At 58.5% G+C, this 17696-nt stretch overlaps 1 protein-coding gene across 1 annotated transcript; it reads left to right on the forward strand.

Annotated features, from left to right (window-relative positions):
- Nucleotides 1-8101: 8101 nt before the first annotated feature.
- Nucleotides 8102-16961, forward strand: LOC125124847 (mas-related G-protein coupled receptor member F). Its single transcript, XM_047775051.1, has 3 exons — nt 8102-8660; nt 11606-11714; nt 15134-16961. Exons 2-3 carry the CDS (start codon nt 11667-11669, stop codon nt 16121-16123), a joined length of 1038 nt encoding a protein of 345 aa, XP_047631007.1. The 5' UTR covers nt 8102-8660; nt 11606-11666; the 3' UTR covers nt 16124-16961.
- Nucleotides 16962-17696: the final 735 nt, after the last annotated feature.

Below are 17696 nucleotides of genomic sequence, written 5' to 3' on the forward strand. Positions count from 1 at the left end.
GCAGGAAAAAAAAGAAGGAGATTCTGACACGGGCTACAACAAGAAGGACGCTTGAGGATATGATGGTCAGTGACATAAGCCAGTCACAAAAGGACAAATAGGGAGATCCCGTCGTGGCTCAGCAGAAACAATCCAACTAGGAACCACGAGGCTGTAGGTTCGATCCCTGGCCTCGCTCCATGGGTTAAGGATCTGGCGTTGCTGTGAGCTGTGGTGTAGGTCACAGACGCGGCTCGGATCTGGTGAGGCTGTGGCTGTGGCGTAGGCCGGCGGCTACAGCTCCGATTCAACCCCTAGCCTGGGAACCTCCATAGGCTGTGGGTGGGGCCCTCAAAAGCAAAAAAAAAAAAAAAAAAGACAAATATGTCAGGATTCCACTCATCTGATGTCCCAGAGTCATCAAGTTCACAGAGACAGTCAAGAGAACGGTGGAGGCCAGGGGCTGGCAGGAGGGATGTTTGTGTTTAATGGGGACAGAGTTTCACTTTCGCCAGAAAAAAAGGAGTTCCAGAGATGGATGGAGGTGCTGGTTGTACAACGTGAACGTACGTAATTGGGTAAAGTGGCACATGTTCTGTTATGTGTATTTCACCACAATTTATTTTAAAAGATCCTGGGTTTTTTTTGGGTTTTCTTTGGCCATGCCCATAGCATGCAGCAGTTCCAGGGCCAAGGATTGAACTCACCCCACAGCAGTGAGCACACCGAATCCTTCACCGACAGGCTGCCAGGAAACTGCTTTGTTGTTGGTGTTGGTGTTTAAATTTTTTTTTTTAATGACTTGAGATACACACACACCAACCTGTGTAATCTATTCAACTGACCCAGGCCTCAGGGGAAATTTCAGATCAAACAGCTGTACAAAGGAGCGGCACAATTCTGAGTTTTATCTGGAAAACAGCTCCTTGGGCCAGAAAGCTTAGGAAACGCGGCCTCACTGGAGCACTCAGACTTAAGAGCAGCTCTGCAACGCTGCCCTAGTTCCATGGAAAACGGTGACTAATTTGATGCAGAGTTCAAGGCATCTCTGATCTTGCCACCCATGAGCATCTGAAGCCCCAGGGGAACAAAATGTCATCTTGATACTTAATGCAAAGTCACCTCTTGCCTGGCCCCTTCCCCGTTCCCCCACATCAGGAGTGGGTTTACACGGGCCACCCTCACTGTCCATCCCAGCCAGCCCCCCCTCCCTGGGGCACCTGCCTACGTCTTACAAGCCTCTCTCGTCACAATAACCCACTGATGGAGGAGGGGCTTCAGCGATCTGGGGCCCAGACCTCTCAAAGCCAGGCGGGAGCAATTCTCGCGATTCTCCCGTCTCACTCCCTTATCTCTGTGTCCCTCGTCTTGGGATCATCTCCCAAGTACGCTACTTGCAGCCCTCCAACAAGTTAAGAATAATGGAGGGGGTGGGTGGGCCACGGCGGGCTGTCACCCCCCCCCCCCCGACCTCCCTGAGAGATCCTGGGTCAGAGGTCCCCCAGCTGCTGCACCCACACGGGTCTAGACTTCGTGCCCCAGCCCCAGCCACGTTCCCATATTAAACCTCTTATTTGCCTGATAATGTGATCCACTCAGAGAGAGAGTGAGCGAGATGCTGCAAGGGAACCTATTAAAATACTTGGAGGGGAGTTCCTGCTGAGGCTCCTGGTAAAGAACCCAGCTAGTATCCATGAGGATGCGAATTCAATCCCTGGCTTCGCTCAGTATGTGAAGGATCCAGCATTGCCGTGAGCTGTGGTGTAGGTTGCAGATGCGGCTCAGATCCCAAGTTGCTGTGGCTGTGGTGTAGGCCGGCAGCTGCAGCTCTAATTCGACCCCCGGCCTGGGAACTTCCATATGCTGCAGGTGCAACCCTAAAAAGATAGATAGATAGATAGATAGATAGATAGATAGATAGACAGACAGACAGACAGACAGACAGACAGACAGAATACAGGAAGGATTCTGGCACAGTGGGTTAATGATCTGGCTTGTCTCTATGGCATTGCTGGCTTCATCTCTGCCTGATCCCTGGCCTGGGAATTTCCATACACTGTGGGTGTGGCCCCAAAAAATAAAATAAAATAAAAAATAAAGTACAGGGAAAGAAGCATACCAACCAGAGGGTATTTCTGGATCCTGATTCACACATGCAACCCTCTCCCATAAAAATAAACAAACACATAAGTAAACAAACAAACACGGATCCCGGATACTGGTTGATTTTAAGGAATTATTGTTTATTACTTGTAGGAATGATCATGGCGGACTTTTAAAATGAAATGGTGGACCTTTCAAGGTTTCCTTGTTTTTCAGCGCCATGCTGGAGCAGTCACAGATCCAGTGAGGTGACGACTGTGATTTGCTCTCAGGACGTTTGCTCACAGGTGTGGGGGGAAGGGAGCAGGGTATAGACGGGCAGAGACAGACCAGAGCTGGCGCCAAGGCTGGCCGTGGAGTTTCAGGAGGGCAGGGCGGCAGGGCGACCATGGCTACACCGCATCCTCTTTCCCCTACTATATCATTGTCTATGCATGCTCCTCACTGACTCCAGTTGGAATTCTTGCATTCACCTGTTTCTATTTATCACCTGTTCTTCTCTCCCCTCATGTCTGATTCCTCCACAATTCTTCCCCCAGCCCTGTTGTTGGTGTTCAGTAAATACGTGTTGAATGAAGATAAAAATAGATGGATTGATGGATGGATGAATGATGGATGATGGATGGATGGATGGATGATGGATGATGGATGGATGATGGATGGATGATGGATGATGGATGGATGATGGATGGATGGATGGATGATGCATGATGGATGGATGATGGATGGATGATGGATGATGGATGGATGATGGATGATGGAGGATGGATGGATGGAGGATGGATGATGGATGATGGATGGATGATGGATGGATGGATGGATGATGGATGGATGGATGGATGATGGATGGATGGATGGATGGATGGATGATGGATGATGGATGGATGATGGATGGATGATGGATGATGGATGGATGATGGATGATGGATGATGTGATGGATGGATGGGATGATGGATGATGGATGATGGATGGATGATGGATGGATGATGGATGATGGATGGATGATGGATGGATGGATGGATGTGGATGATGGATGGATGATGGATGGATGATGGATGATGGATGGATGATGGATGGATGATGGATGGATGATGGATGGATGAATGATGGATGGATGGATGATGGATGATGGATGGAGGATGGATGGATGGATGGATGGATGATGGATGATGGATGGATGGATGGATGGATGATGGATGATGGATGGATGATGGATGGATGATGGATGGATGGATGGATGGATGATGGATGATGGGTGGATGATGGATGGATGGAGGATGGATGGATGGATGATGGATGGATGATGGATGATGGATGATGGATGGATGGATGGATGGATGTGGATGGATGATGGATGGATGATGGATGATGGATGATGGATGATGGATGGATGGATGGAGGATGGATGGATGGATGATGGATGGATGATGGATGATGGATGGATGGATGGATGGAGGATGGATGGATGGATGATGGATGGATGATGGATGGATGATGGATGATGGATGGATGGATGGATGATGGATGATGGATGGATGATGATGGATGATGGATGGATGATGGATGGATGATGGATGATGGATGGATGATGGATGGATGATGGATGGATGATGGATGGATGATGGATGGATGATGGATGATGGATAAATTAACAAATGAAAGAACAAAAGAATAGTCTTCCACGTGCAGGACAGAAGAGAATATAGGCTTCTGCAAAGATTCCCAAGATACATATTCTATCACAGACTGTCCAGCCTGGCTGGAGGAGGGGAGAGAGGAGGAAGAAGAGCACGCTCCCCATCAGGAAAGCCAGCAAGACCTTGGAGAGACCTTTTAATTGCTTGTTTGTTTATGCCACCCCGTGGCACACAGAAGTTCCTGGGCCAGGGATTGAACCCACACCACAGCAGTGACGACACCAGATCTTTAACCACTAGGCTACCGGGGAAGTCCTTAAAAGACCCATTTTTGTTTCTTTGTTTGTTTGTTGTTTGTTTTACAGCTGCATTCCTCAACACGTGGAAGTTCCCAGACGAGGGGTCGAATCCGAGCTGCCGCTACGCCACAGCTGCTGAAATGCTGGATCCTTTAACCCACTGGCTGGGGGTCAGAACGCCTCTTCAGCAACCTGAGTTGCTGCAGTCAGCATCGTAACCCACTGGGCCACAGCGGGAACTCCCCTGGAGAGACCTTTTTAATATCAGGATTGAAACCAAAGGACCTCTAGGAGACCCAGACCACACACACATTCGCCTGCTCTCCTGGAGGAGCTTAATCAAGCAGAAGAGAGAGGGGCCTTGGACCTCAAAGAACCAGCCTATCACCATAAAAAGGAACACAGCGCCAGTGAGTGAATACACAACTTAGAAGAACCTTGGAAACTTTATGGTGAATGAAAGAAAGAAGACACAAAAGACCATAAATTGTGTAATTCCTTTTCTATGAAATGTCCAGAACAGGTCAACCCATAGAGACGGAAAATAGATGAGTGGCAGGGGTGTGGGGGCAGAGAGAGAGACTGCTAGGGAGCGTGTGCTTCTTTTTGGGGGGGTGACAATGACATTCTCTACACTGTGGTCGTGGCTGCACAGCCCTGTGAACATACATGGAAATCACTGAGTCGCACTTTTTTGTTTTGTTTTCTTTTTAGAGCCGCACCTGCGGCATATGGAGGTTCCCAGGTTAGGGGTCGAATCAGAGCTGTAGCCGCCTGCCTACACCACAGCTCACAGCAACGCTGGATCCTTAACCCACTGAGCAAGGCCAGGGATCAGACCTGCGTTCTCATGGGTGCTCGTCAGATACGTTAACCACTGAGCCATGGAGGGAGCTCCCTAGTCGTACACTTTAAAGAGGTGAGTCGTTTGGTGTGTGACATTTATGTCAACAGACCTGCTGAGGAAAAGGCAGCACCAGCTTATCAGAGGTGGAGCAGAAGGTAGGACAAGGCACAGGGCCGAGGTATCATCAAATCCCCCACCGCCCTCTCCGTGGTACAGCTGGGAAAGTGACGCTCAGCTTCCCCAGGATTGTCAGAGGCAGAGCGGGACCAGAACCTGGGGCTCCGCGGCTCCCCTCCCATCCCGATGCCTCTGTGCCCAGTGCTGGAAGCTAGACACGGAGGAGTCCCAGCACCCTGCCGCCCACCCCCACACCCACCCCCCCAGCTCCAGTCCTGCAGATGGAGGCAGGAGGGGTCCAACAGATACGGAGATGCTCACGGGCCTGCACGTCCTCGTTTCCAGAATCTGGGCTTCCTGCCTCCAGCGGTCTTTGTCTGCTTCCTTCATCAGTGGATTCCCAGGGCCTAGAACCGTGCCTGGCACATAGAAGATGCTCAGTAAGTGCACATTGAATGAACACGTAAAGTGGGCAAGGCTCTGAGGATGACGTGCTCCCCCTCAGGCGGGCTCTGGCTCAGAGGACACGGCAAGTGGTGGCCGCAGTGGTCATTACCATCACTGCACTGTCCCCTGAGCAGATGGACACAGGGCAGCAGACAGGTGAGAACAGGAGGCAGAGGGAGATCCTGAGCCGGGAGAGGCCATTCAGAGCTGCCCAGCACGGGCGCCTCATCCGAGCCTCTGCCCTCTCTGCCTCCCTCGGCCTCATCCAGCCCCCACTCACCTGCTCGCACCCCTCCTGCCTGAGGGCCTTCACTCATGCTGCTGCCTCGGATGCCTTCCTGCCCCTTCTTACCTGAATCACTGCTGCCCAGTTTTCCCCACCGGCTCTACGGTCACCTCCTCCAGGAAGCCGTCCTGATCTCCCTGGTGAGCCTGGCCCTGGTGCCTTCAGTTCTGGGCATCTGACTCTGGTCTGCTTCCCAGCCTGATGTCAGCTCCCTTAGGGCCAAGACCCCTCCTTGTCTGCCTGCTCACCCTCAGGGAGCACAGTGCCCAGCCCCCAGCAGGTGCTCTGCAGTGTGAACAGGCCTGCCTGGGAGGCTCCGAGCCATGTTGGCTCGGAGGGGCCGACCCACCATCCAGGGAGCTGCCGGGCAGCAAGGGACCACAGGAGGGCCCAGCAGAGGAGGGTCCTGGCCCGCACCTTTTTTTTTTTTTCTTTTTATGGCTGAACCTGTGGCATATGGAAGTTCCCAGCTAGGGGTCAAATCAGAGCTGCAGCTGCCAGCCTACACCACAGCCACAGTGACACCAAATCCAAGCCATGTCTGTGATGTACACCAGAGCTCACGGCAATGCCAGATCCTTAACCCACTGAGCGGGGCCAGGGATCAAACCTGCATCCTCATGGAGCCTAGTTGGGTGCTTAACCCTCTGAGGCACAACGGGAACTCCCTGGCCTGCACCTTTGTCAGGGGTATGGGACAGGATGGGAAACCACAGATTCCACTTATGAGGCTCAAGGCAGTGGACCACTGAAAATAAATGTCCCTCCTTTCTACTGGGAGGGGAGAAGGAGGGCACCTGATGGCTGGGTGGTGGCTGCTCAGAAGAACATAAGGACAGGAGTTCCCGTCATGGCTCCGTGGAAACAAATATGACTAGGATCCATGAGGACGCAGGTTTGATCCCTGGCCTCACTCCGTGGGTTAAGGATCCAGCATTGCTATGAGCTATGGTGTAGGTCGCAGATGCAGCTTGGATCCTGCGTGGCTGTGGCTGTGGCTGTGCTGTAAGTCGGCAGCTATAGCTCCGATTGGACCCCTAGCCTGGGAACTTCCATATGCCGCGGGTGCAGCCCTAAAAAGACAAAAAAAAAAAAAGAACATAAGGATGGAACAGGAGGGTTGGAAGTGCCAGGATGGTGTCTCAGTCTCCACAGGGCCGGCCACCTCCAAGTCGCCCTAAGCCTCGCTGAGGGAGGAAGGGAATGAATGACAATGATTCTAGGGTCACCAAGAACCTTCCTCCCGGGGACCAGATCCTTACTCACTGCAGCTCCGCAAGTCATTATTTTCCCACCTGACAGATGAGGGATCCAGGCGGAGTCAGCCACGGTGAGAGGCAGCCCCAGTGTGGCCAGCGCGGCTCTCTCCACGTCCCCACAGGACCCAGCCTCCAGGCGGGAGGACCCTGGGTGGCCATGGGACACAGCAAACCCAGGCAAAGGATGGCTCTCCCGTTTACAAGCACCTCAAGTTAGTTTTGAAAGAAACTGATTTCCATACCAAATAAGGCGGTGGACTTCAGAGTCCGCTGCCCACTTCACACAATTCCTTTTAAGAGTCCAAACGCAATTACACTTGGAACTTGCCCGGATTGGCCTCCCCCGGCCTCCCCCTCTCCCCCCTGGCCTCCCCACGTAAACAAGCAGCCCAGCTGGGCCCCAGCTGGCCGGCCTGGAAGAAAGGGAGGGAGGGTCACACCGCTGCCTGCAGCCAGCCTCTCTCAGCCTTGGGCGTGGCCGTGAGCTTCAGCATCCTCCAGCTCCCCTCCCCTCCCTAAAAACGAAGGCCCCAGGAGCCCAGCTGCACCCTGCAGGGGAACAACCCGACCCGCCTTGGAGGTGGGGACATGGGGCTCCTCCAGGTGCAGGAGGCCAGCAGGAGGCCTGCAGCTCCGGGGCAGGTGCAGAGGCAGCTGATTTCTGGGTCCTTAAGATGCTCACCGAGGAACCCCCTCCAATCCGGGTACCATGCGTTCCCGCAGGGAAAGTGCTGCTCAGAATTCCCTTGGGCTCCCCAGGGCCATGAGAAAGTTGGTCCAGGGCAGGGAGGGCTTCCCTGCTCCCCCGCCCAGGGGAAAGCCTCTCCCCACCATCCCCTGGCCCCTGCACCCCCCGCCCCAGGCTTTGGCTCCATGCCCCAGGTCCCTGCAGGGGTGGGGGAGGCTGACTCATCCTCTTGCTGAGCGCACGCACCAGGCACCACGGCCCGCCAATTCCCCAGTGCTGTGATTTTCCACTTGCGCCATCTGATTGCTATTAGGGTTGGGGAAAGGGAATTCCTGGCTCCAGAAGCCCGCAGGGGGCCTGGGGTAGAAGGGGTACTGGGGTGCTGCCTGGGTGGCATGTCCGTCCAGTTGTCCCCCGCCCCCCGCCTCTCCACCCCAGCCCTGGGGCCCTCAGCCTGCGGCCTCCTGGCTTCTCCTTACCAGAGCCCCTCAGTACATTTAAACAACCAGGTGGGGACACGCCCCTCCCAGGCCTGTGCCCCCGCCCCCAAAGAATGCCCAGCAGGGGCCGATGGAAGGCACTGGGCAGGTGGACAGCCTGGCGCCCTCTCCAGGCAGCCCTGCGGACCTGCAAATTCATAGCTGGACTCGGGCCACAGTGCTCGGGCCAGCGTGACATCACCAGGCAGAGAGCTGAGTTCCCAGTGGGGCTCTGGGGGGGGCTCCCGAGTGGGGCATTCCTTCCCAAAGCCTCACCCCGGCTCAGCCCCTCCTCCTCCTCCCCCTCCCCGCCTCCTCCCCTGCCGGGCCTGGAATTGGGTTTGGGGCGGGTTACACTTCCAAAGCCACCTCCCCCCGCAGGCAGGCAGATCTCTTCTCTGCTCTGAGTTCGTGTTTCCCGAGGCTCCGAGCCCTGGTGGTCAGCGACCAGAGGTGGGCATCAGGGGGAAAGCCGCCCACGAAGCAGAGGCCCCCGAGGACCAGGCCAGCAGCTGCAGGTAGAGCGCCATAGCGCCATAGCGCCCAGGGCCGGGGGGCGGGGGGTGGGGGGCAGGCCAGGACCCAGGGCTGCACGGTCAAGGCCAGGGCGGGGAAGGAGAAAGACGTGAGCACCTTGAGTCTGGCGGTCCCCGGAAATGACATGGCCCCAAGCAGGAGCCCTGAGACCCCAGAGCAGTGGTGTCACCACCAGAGAAGGACCTCCCGTATGCAGCACTTCCAGGGCCCCAGGAGTCCCAGGGACATGGGGCAGCTTTGCGAGGCCCCCTCCGGTGTGTCGGGCCCCCAAGCTATCCTCAGCTTCCAACTCCTGCTCCGGCCCCCTGTGGGTGGGCACTCCCCCCCTCTCCCTCCCCACCCTCACCAGCGTGCTTTCTGGAAGGGCAGGAAGGGAACACCCAGCAGACAGTGTCCCAGGCGTGATGGCTCCCACTGCTGTCATCCACACGGACCACACTGCCCTCTTTCCACGGAGCTTGAGCCCGGGGAAGCTGTGGGACCAGCCCTGGGGTGGACACCGAGGGATCAGCCACTGGAGGTTGACAGCTGCATCCCACCTTCCCCCGGGGTGGGTAGTGCCCGATGGGGTGTCGGTGTTGGTGAAGACAATTCATGAGACCTTCTGGAAGGTCTGCTCTATGTCTGGGGGGAGTGACAGCCGCAAGCCCACCTTAGAGACAGCGCTCTCGGGCTCATCGCAGGTGGACAAGGAGAGGGGGACAGAGGCCAGGGGGTGTTTGGAGCTGGGCGTGGTGGGTGGGGGTGACAAAAGGAGATGAGGAGCTTCTGGAGGCTGGAGAGGCAGACAGGTAGCTGGGGGCCCATCCCTGGGTGTGGCTTTGAGGGGATAGTCAGGAGCGGGCTGAGCTGGCCACATTTTTCGTCGGCTTTGGCCAGAGCTGGTTCTGCCAGAGGCCGGAGGAGCACACATGCTCGCACACACCCCATACACATGTCACACACATGTGTTGCTTTGGTCCATGTGGGCTCCAGCTTGGCTTCCAGATCTCTCTGCACAAGGGCAGGAGCTTCTCAGAGGGCTGGTGGCAGGGCAGCAAGGGCTCAGAGATGCACGGGGACACCCTCCCCTCAAACCAACCAGCAGAGGTGAGCTCAGGCCCCCCTCCATGCGCTGCCCCAGCCAGCTGCCCTGGGGCATCTGTCTCACCCGGGTCTAGCCTGGCAGAGGCCCTGGGGGCCACGCCTGGGGCCCAAACCTAGGAGTTGCCTTGTGTCTGGAAGGGCGGTAGAGAAGAGTAGAGCAGTGGAAGAGCAGGGTGGAAGCGCCTGCGGGTGGGCGGGGGAAACACCCCAGGCCAGGAAGGGTGGTGGTGGGGCAGGTAGCTTGGAGGTCGCAGTTATCAGGACAGCCTGGGCAAGCCCCAGAGCGTGAAGCATGAGGCCTGTCTGTGGCCAGTGGGGACAGTGACCCAACTAGACTTCCACGGGGTGGGGGGGTGCGAGGCGGGTACGTAGTAACATCTCTGCCCACCCCATCAACCCTCCCCATCTGTCAACCCAGCTGCGCACCCCTCCGGAGCTGCTCATTTGTTCTCGCACACGAGGGCTCCCAGCCCGCGAGCAGCCACCCCCGGAGAACCAGCACGAGCCTCACGCCCTGCGGGGTCGCGGTCGAGAGCTGCGCGATCCACGCCCCCGGGGTCCTGCTTGCGACTCTTCTGGGCGGTGCCAGAAGGCCGAGGGTTAAAGAGGGGCGGGCCGCTCGCGGGGACCGCCTCCTCGCGCAGCCAATGACCGGCGTCTGCCCGGCCCCGCCCTCCCGGCCCGGGGCGGAGGGGCGCGCGCGTGGCGGCCGGGGCTCAGGGCCAAGCGAGGAATTCCGGGGGAGTCAGGAGGCGCCCAGCAGCCCAAGGCCTGGTTGTGCCCCCTCAGGGCCCCTCCTCTGCTCACAGCCTCAGTTTCCTCCCATCCAGGGGTCCCCACAGTGGATCCCCACAGTGAGAGGGATGGGTGCTTGCCGGCGAGTTGGGGGACAGAAGGCAATTCGAGGGGCCCCAGGGCGGGTAGACCAATCAGCTCTAGGCAGCCAGAGTGGACACGACGCAAGCGGGGACGCCCCCTCCCCGGCCTGCCGCTTCTCCCAGGCCTCCTGACCTGCAGTCCTGGCCGAGCCTAGCTGCCCCTCCTCCAGCCTGGACAACGAGCCACCATCAGTGCCTGGAAGCTGGCCCCTCCTGCCCCCGCAGCTGCTGTAGTCCTGCAAAAACACAAATCTGCAAAGCTGCAGCGTGCGCGGCGGTTATAGTGTGTGTCCCAGGCAGGTGACCTCACCTCCCTACCCTCCTCATAGGGAGGTGACTACACCTGCCTGATAGCTGGTACCCAGGACCAACAGGAGGCTGGGTGTAGGCCAGCTGTTACTCACTGACACAGGGTTGATGGTGGTGACAATGATACTGCTGCTGATGGGGCTGCCCTGCCTTCCAGACCCGTGCAGGGGAAAGACCAGACCCTTGGCATGTTACAGACACAAGGCCGGGGCAAAAGCCTCCTCCTCCAGGAAGCCTTGCTGCCACTTTCCCTCCCGGGACTGACTGCCTGGAACCCCTGTCTGAGCACAAAGGATGGGCCCAAGAAATGTGTGTGGGCGAAAAAGTGTATACCTCCAGAAGCATCTGGCTCCAGGAATCTCAGACCAAGTGGGAAAGGAGAGGGGCTTCTTTCCCAGGAGGTGTCACTAGGATGCCGGCATGGGGGTGAATGAGGACACCCCCTCCCTGGAGAAGGAGAGGGTGGTCCACGCAGATGTGACCTGCTCTGAGCTCTGCGGGAAGCCCCGTGCTTCCCACAAAGCCCAGCCTCAGAGGAGCCAGGGATGGCTCATCAGGCTGATGTCTGATGAGCAGCCCCAGGGGACTGGGGAAGGGTCTGCGGGGGACTGGAGAATGGCGCGGACCTGATGGGGCCCTTTCTGCCTTGCCAGGTGTGCAGGCCAGTGAGCCACGAGCAGAGCCGTGAGGAATCTGGACTCGCCAGGCCTGGAGATGGCTGGAAACTGCTCCTGGGACGCCCATCCCACCAACAGGAACAAGGCATGTGCCACCGTCGGCTCCCATCCGAGGGGGCTCCTCAGCCTGGGTCTGCAGGACGGGTGCAGTGGGAGGGGGCAGACCCAGGCCAGCATCTCCCACTCAGATGCACTCTGCCACCCAGGCCCCATCCTCTAGCTCGGGACAGACAGGCGGTCAGCAGAGCCCTCTGGGCGGTGTGGCCTGGCACGGGTTACCAGGTGCTTCGGGCCCCCGTACCTTCATCCCTGGACACCCTCGACTCCTGTCCCTGCAGACCTGGGGGCATCTGTCACCAACCTTCTGAGGCCTCATCATCTCCTCCCTGGGGAGACAGGGCATTCAGCTCTTTCCCATGGTCAGGCCCTGCCAGGAGGCCCTGCGAGGCTGGCCCTGAGGTCACATGCTCCACGGAGCTCTGGGCCACCCTGCCAGTGTCAGCTAAGGCCAGGTTCCACTAGTCAGTTTACCTCCCACATCCAGGGACCAGCAGTGGCTGAGATTCTGCCCCCATCAGGCTCAGGCACCCCCTCTGCCCTCCTTGCACGTGCCCCCAACTTCTCTGAGGCCCTTGAAAACACTAGACTTTTCCTCTGGAATCCTGGGCAAAACGCTCTCAAGTTGGCAGGATCCCTTGAGTTTGCGGACTGCAACGTCTGAGAAAACTAAGGCTCATGTCCGTGTAACTTGACCAGGGGTGAGTCCAGAGGTCGGGGCGGAGCTGGGTGTTCCCGCCCAGGGCCCCGGACCCCAGCCCCCCTGGCATTTCCCCACCATGCCCGCAGCCCTTTCCTGCCTCCAATGGGGACCACTGTGGAGTGGCAGCCATGAGAGGCAGAGATGGGACTGGCTCAGAACGCTCCAGAAATCCCCAGAGAAAAGGCAGAGCCCAGGGAGGAGAGCAGGCTCCAGGACAGGCATTTTACCAGGTGACATGTGGCTGGGTTGGCAGCCGCGTGCCCAGTCACTCACGGCCCTTCCCCTCTGACTCCGAGGAGAGGATGGCAGATTTTTCCCAGCCTCAGCGAGAGGCACTGAGTAATCTGATCTGTCAGATGCAACCTTGCAGCCCAGCTCCCTCCAGCAGCAGAGGTGGTCCTCTGGGGGCTCCTTTACACCCTGAGCCGCCTAAATTACTGGGTCTGCTCCCCAGTGGCGAGGAGGCTTGCGGGAGGCTACAGGGTGGCCTGGTGTGGTCAGAGCCACCAACAGGAAAGGCTGAGCAAAGAGCAGGCTAAGGGGATTGAGGGGTGACCAACAGACAAATGTGGAGCCAATACATATATTTAGAGGATGCTGGGTAGTGGATAGGACTCCCTACCCTGACTTCACAGAGTCTCTCCAAAGTTTGGCAGCACCCCGCAACCCCTCCTTGCAGATTCACCTTGACCTGGGCCAGGCCAGAAGGTCCCTCCGTTGGTTAAAGGGTGCCAGGCCCAAAGAGCAGTCTTTCAGGTCCCAGCTTTCTGCCCAGTTTTCTTTTAGGGGCATCTAGAAAGGGGCAGAATGGTCCTGCTTCAAGAAACTTCCCGTTTGTTTGTTTGTTTGTTTGTTTTGCTTTGTTTTGATGGGAAGAGAGTCATGAGCAATGGGAAATGATACCCAGCCTTAGATCAGGGGGAGGCCAGGTTCCGAGTGCTGGGATGGATTAGTGATGTCTGCCGGGGTGTGGGAGGGGGAGTGACAGTGCTCTGGGCAGCCTTGGCCACTTGGAATGAGAGGTCAAAGTCAACAGCCTGAGAACCAAATGCAGCTTGTAGCTATGTTGTGTTTGGCCCACACAGTATTCTTTAAATGTGGACATTTAAAGATCAGGATAGTTCCCATTACGATCTAGAGTTCTGGCGTCTCTGGGGAGTGGGAAAAGGCTGGCCCATCACTCAGCCTGCTGTCCCCCCTGGCACCTACCGGCTAGAGCAGGACAACTGCCCACTTGTGCAGGATGGGTGCCCTCTGCTTGCCTCCAACCTCCCCAGTTGCCATGGTCATGCACCTACCCACCTTCATGCCTTTATATGCCCGCCTAGACCCTGCCGGCAGGACTGACATTTAGCCAGCAGGACTCATACGGCCAGGCCCATGTCAAAATACCGAAGTGCTCCCCACGGCTCTGTAAATGCCTCAAGTGTCTCCCCCTCTGAGGACCCCCTCGTTCCTCATGACCCAGAAATCCAAAGGGTCACCCTGGCCCAGCAGGGGCCAACCTCTGATGCCCCAGTCCTCTCTAATCCCACTGTGGGTCAGCGTCCAGTTTTGTTTGGGTAACTTGCAAGTGATCTTATTTTTTTTTTTTTGAAATAAACATGTTCCTGTGTTAGCGTGAAAAATTGCAAGTGTGCAGAAATTTTGCATACGCCTTCACCAATGCTGTCATTGCTAGCCTATTGCCACGTGGACTTTCTCTCTGTGTATAGTCTCTGGCTGGACTGTCTTTCCCAGAACCATGTGAAAGTAAACGGCAGGCACCAAGCCCCTTGGCCCCCCATAGCCTGTATCTCGGAAGAACAAGGATGCCTCCAAACACAGGCACAGTACATTTTCCTATTCAGAAAGTGTCGCATTGGCGCCACCCTGTTCTCTCTCCATAGTCCGTGTCCGCATTGCCCCACTCGTCCCCATAAGAGCCTCTACTGCAGTGGTTAGAGCCACTCTACAGTCCAGGCTGACAGCCCTGCGTTTATTGGTCACGTTCTTTTGTTTCCTTCAATGTGGAAAGGTTCCTGGGGCTTTTCTTTATCTCGCTTTACAAGGACATGTTCTAGCCAGTGGGCGGCCAGGTACTCTTATGAAGGACTCATTATTTCCACTCCTATAGACAGCTCGCTCCAGGCTCTGGGGAACAGAGTGGTGGCCAGATCAGGGGTGTCTTCTGCTCCAGCCGGAGCCAATTCGTTGCTCCAGAGCCAAGTCTGTAATCAGGACCAGCACACCTGGGCTGGGCTGTGGGTTTGGGGGTGGAGCCCAGTACACCCCGACGCAGATGCGGGTCTGGGGGCATGGCCCAGCACATCTGGACGCAGGTGCGGGTCTGGCGGTGGAGCCCAGCACACCCGGACGCAGGTGCGGGTCGGGGGGCGGGCCCCAGCACACCTGGACGCAGGTGCGGGTCTGGCGTTGGAGCCCAGCACACCCGGACGCAGGTGCAGGTCGGGGGGCGGGCCCCAGCACACCTGGACGCAGGTGCGTGTCTGGCGGTGGAGCCCAGCACACCCGGACGCAGGTGCGGGTCGAGGGGCGGGGCCCAGCACACCCGGACGCAGGTGCGGGTCGGGGGGCGGGCCCCAGCACACCTGGACGCAGGTGCGGGTCTGAGGGTGGAGCCCAGCACACCTGGACGCAGGTGCGGGTCTGGGGGTGCAGCCCAGCACACCCGGACACAGGTGCGGGGCTGGGGGCGGGGCCCAGCCAGCATCCTCAGGTGTTTCCCCTCCACGCCTGCGCAGATGTGTCCCGGCGTGAGCGAGGCCCCGGAGCTCTACAGCCGCGGCTTCCTGACCATCGAGCAGATCACCATGCTGCCGCCGCCGGCCGTCATGAACTACATCTTCCTGCTCCTCTGCCTGTGCGGCCTGGTGGGCAACGGGCTGGTGCTCTGGTTCTTCGGCTTCTCCATCAAGAGGAGCCCCTTCTCCATCTACTTCCTGCACTTGGCCAGCGCGGACGTCGGCTACCTCTTCAGCAAGGCCGTGTTCTCCATCCTCAACGCCGGCGGCCTCTTGAGCACCTTTGCCGACTACGTCCGCGCCGTGTGCCGGATCCTGGGGCTCTGCATGTTTGCCACCGGCGTGAGCCTCCTGCCAGCCATCAGCTTGGAGCGCTGCCTGTCGGTCCTCTTCCCCCACTGGTACTGGCGCCGCCGGCCCAAGCGCCTGTCCGCCGTGGTGTGCTCCCTGCTCTGGTCCCTGTCGCTCCTGGTCACCAGCACCCACAACTACTTCTGCGTGTTCCTGGGCCACGAGGCATCCGGATCCGGGGCGGGCTGCAGGCACATGGACACCTTCCTGGGCATCCTGCTTTTCCTGGTCTTCTGCCCGCTCATGGTGCTGCCCTGCCTGGCGCTCATCCTGCAGGTGGAATGCCGGGCCCGGCGGCGCCAGCGCTCCGCCAAGCTCAACCACGTCGTCCTGGCCATGGTCTCCGTTTTCCTCGTGTCCTCCATCTACTTAGGGATCGACTGGTTCCTCTTCTGGGTCTTCCAGATCCCGGCCCCCTTCCCCGAGTACGTCACCGACCTGTGTATCTGCATCAACAGCAGCGCCAAGCCGGTCGTCTACTTCCTGGCCGGAAGGGACAAGTCACAGCGGCTATGGGAGCCCCTCAGGGTGGTCTTCCAGCGGGCCCTGCGTGACGGGGCCGAGCTGGGGGAGGCCGGGGGCGGCACGCCCAACACCGTCACCATGGAGATGCAGTGCCCCTCGGGCAACGCCTCCTGAGAGGCCGGCCCCCCCCCAGGGCAGGCAGGGGCCTCAAGAGGCCCTTTGCAAAGGGACAGGAGCTGGGTGTGTGCCCTGGTGCCCAAGCTCAAGGAGAAAGGTCTGTGCCCGTCCCGCGTGCTGCCTCCTCCCTGGGCTGAGGCTCCCGGATGGCCAACTGCAAACACAGGGACACAGACCCTGTGGCCCCGCCAGGCTCCCCCAGCCGCCCCCCTTCCAAGACCCAGTGTACCGAAGGTGCCCCTGGTGGGGGCGGCAGTTGTGGGGTTCCTCCTCGCCCCAGGCTGGCCAGGCTGGTCAGGAAAGGAGAGGAGGGGGTCCCCCAGCCCCACCCACCTCCTGCCTCTTTAGTCAGGCCTCCTTGAGAAGTTCACGGCCAGTGTGGTCGCCCATCAGGCCACAGTCTCGTCCTGCCATTAGGACCCTGCTCTCTCCATTCTGTCCTCTCTGGAGAGGGTTCTCCTTAAGCTGCCTTGTAGCTCAGTCCTTCTGCTGACCACATCCCTGCCACTGGTGCATCCTTCAGTGACCGAAATGGGGGACTTTCTGTCACAGCGAGCCTCTGGACTCGGAAAGGACCCCTCAGCCAGCTTGGCTGGGTGACCCTCTTTTCTGACGCCGTGCTGGCCAGAGTGTCCGAGCTGCCATCCGCCTGGTCCACAGGGCTCGACGGGCCATCCAGGCAGCCTCTAGGCTCCGGCCCCCACCCGGCAGTGGGCACTGGCTCTGCCTGGTGCCCCCCAGCCTGCCTACAAGCACAGTGGCCCAGAGGAGCAGATAGAAGTTTTATGAGGGACAGTAAATGCCTATCAATAAATGTTTTCTATCTTGCACTGAAGAAGGCTCCCTGCCCTCTCTCTGGTCCCTGCTCTTGTGCCCACAGTGAGAATCCCAGGGCAACCGAAGCCCAGATGGGGCAGCCTGGGACACCTCAGATCTTGCACCGCTCTCCCGGCTGGCCTGTCTACACTCTGGTGTGCCCCCTGTCCCGGTAGGCTGTCCACTCCTCTTGCTGGAGGGCGTCCCTGAGAGCTCACCTCTTCCTCAGGGGCCCCCACCCCAGGCCTCCAGCCCTGAGCCCCCTCCCTGTGGGGAGCTGCCCCCCACCCAGAAGCTCCACAGGCCCGCTGCCTGCTGCTGCGGCTCAGGACCCAGGCCGAGTTGGGGCATGGGCAGCCCTCGCCCACTAGCAAGGCCTGGAGACCAGGACAGGGCTGGGCCCGAGTATGAACACGCAGGGGCCCTGGTGAGGGACGGGCTCCAGGAACTGGGGCCTTTCCCAGGCCCCGGGCCCCGCATTACAATCTTTCCAGGAGCCACACATGCCCCAGCCCTGCCCACCACCCACCACTCCAGCCCCCAGGGGGCTTCCACACCCACCCCCTCCCTTCTGTGCCAAAGGCTCTGTGCTAATGGAGGGGAGAAGGCATAGACCCCCACACAGGAGCCTCGGGCCCTTGACCACTTTCCTCCTCCATCCTTTGGTATTTAATTAGTAAAGTGGCCGCCCTGCAGAGTGGGGTCATGTGACTCCCCCCCCCCCCCCCCCGCAAGCATCACAGCTGGGGCCACC

This window comes from Phacochoerus africanus, chromosome 4 (genome assembly GCF_016906955.1).
Source record: "Phacochoerus africanus isolate WHEZ1 chromosome 4, ROS_Pafr_v1, whole genome shotgun sequence".
Classification (NCBI taxonomy): Eukaryota; Metazoa; Chordata; class Mammalia; order Artiodactyla; family Suidae; genus Phacochoerus; species Phacochoerus africanus.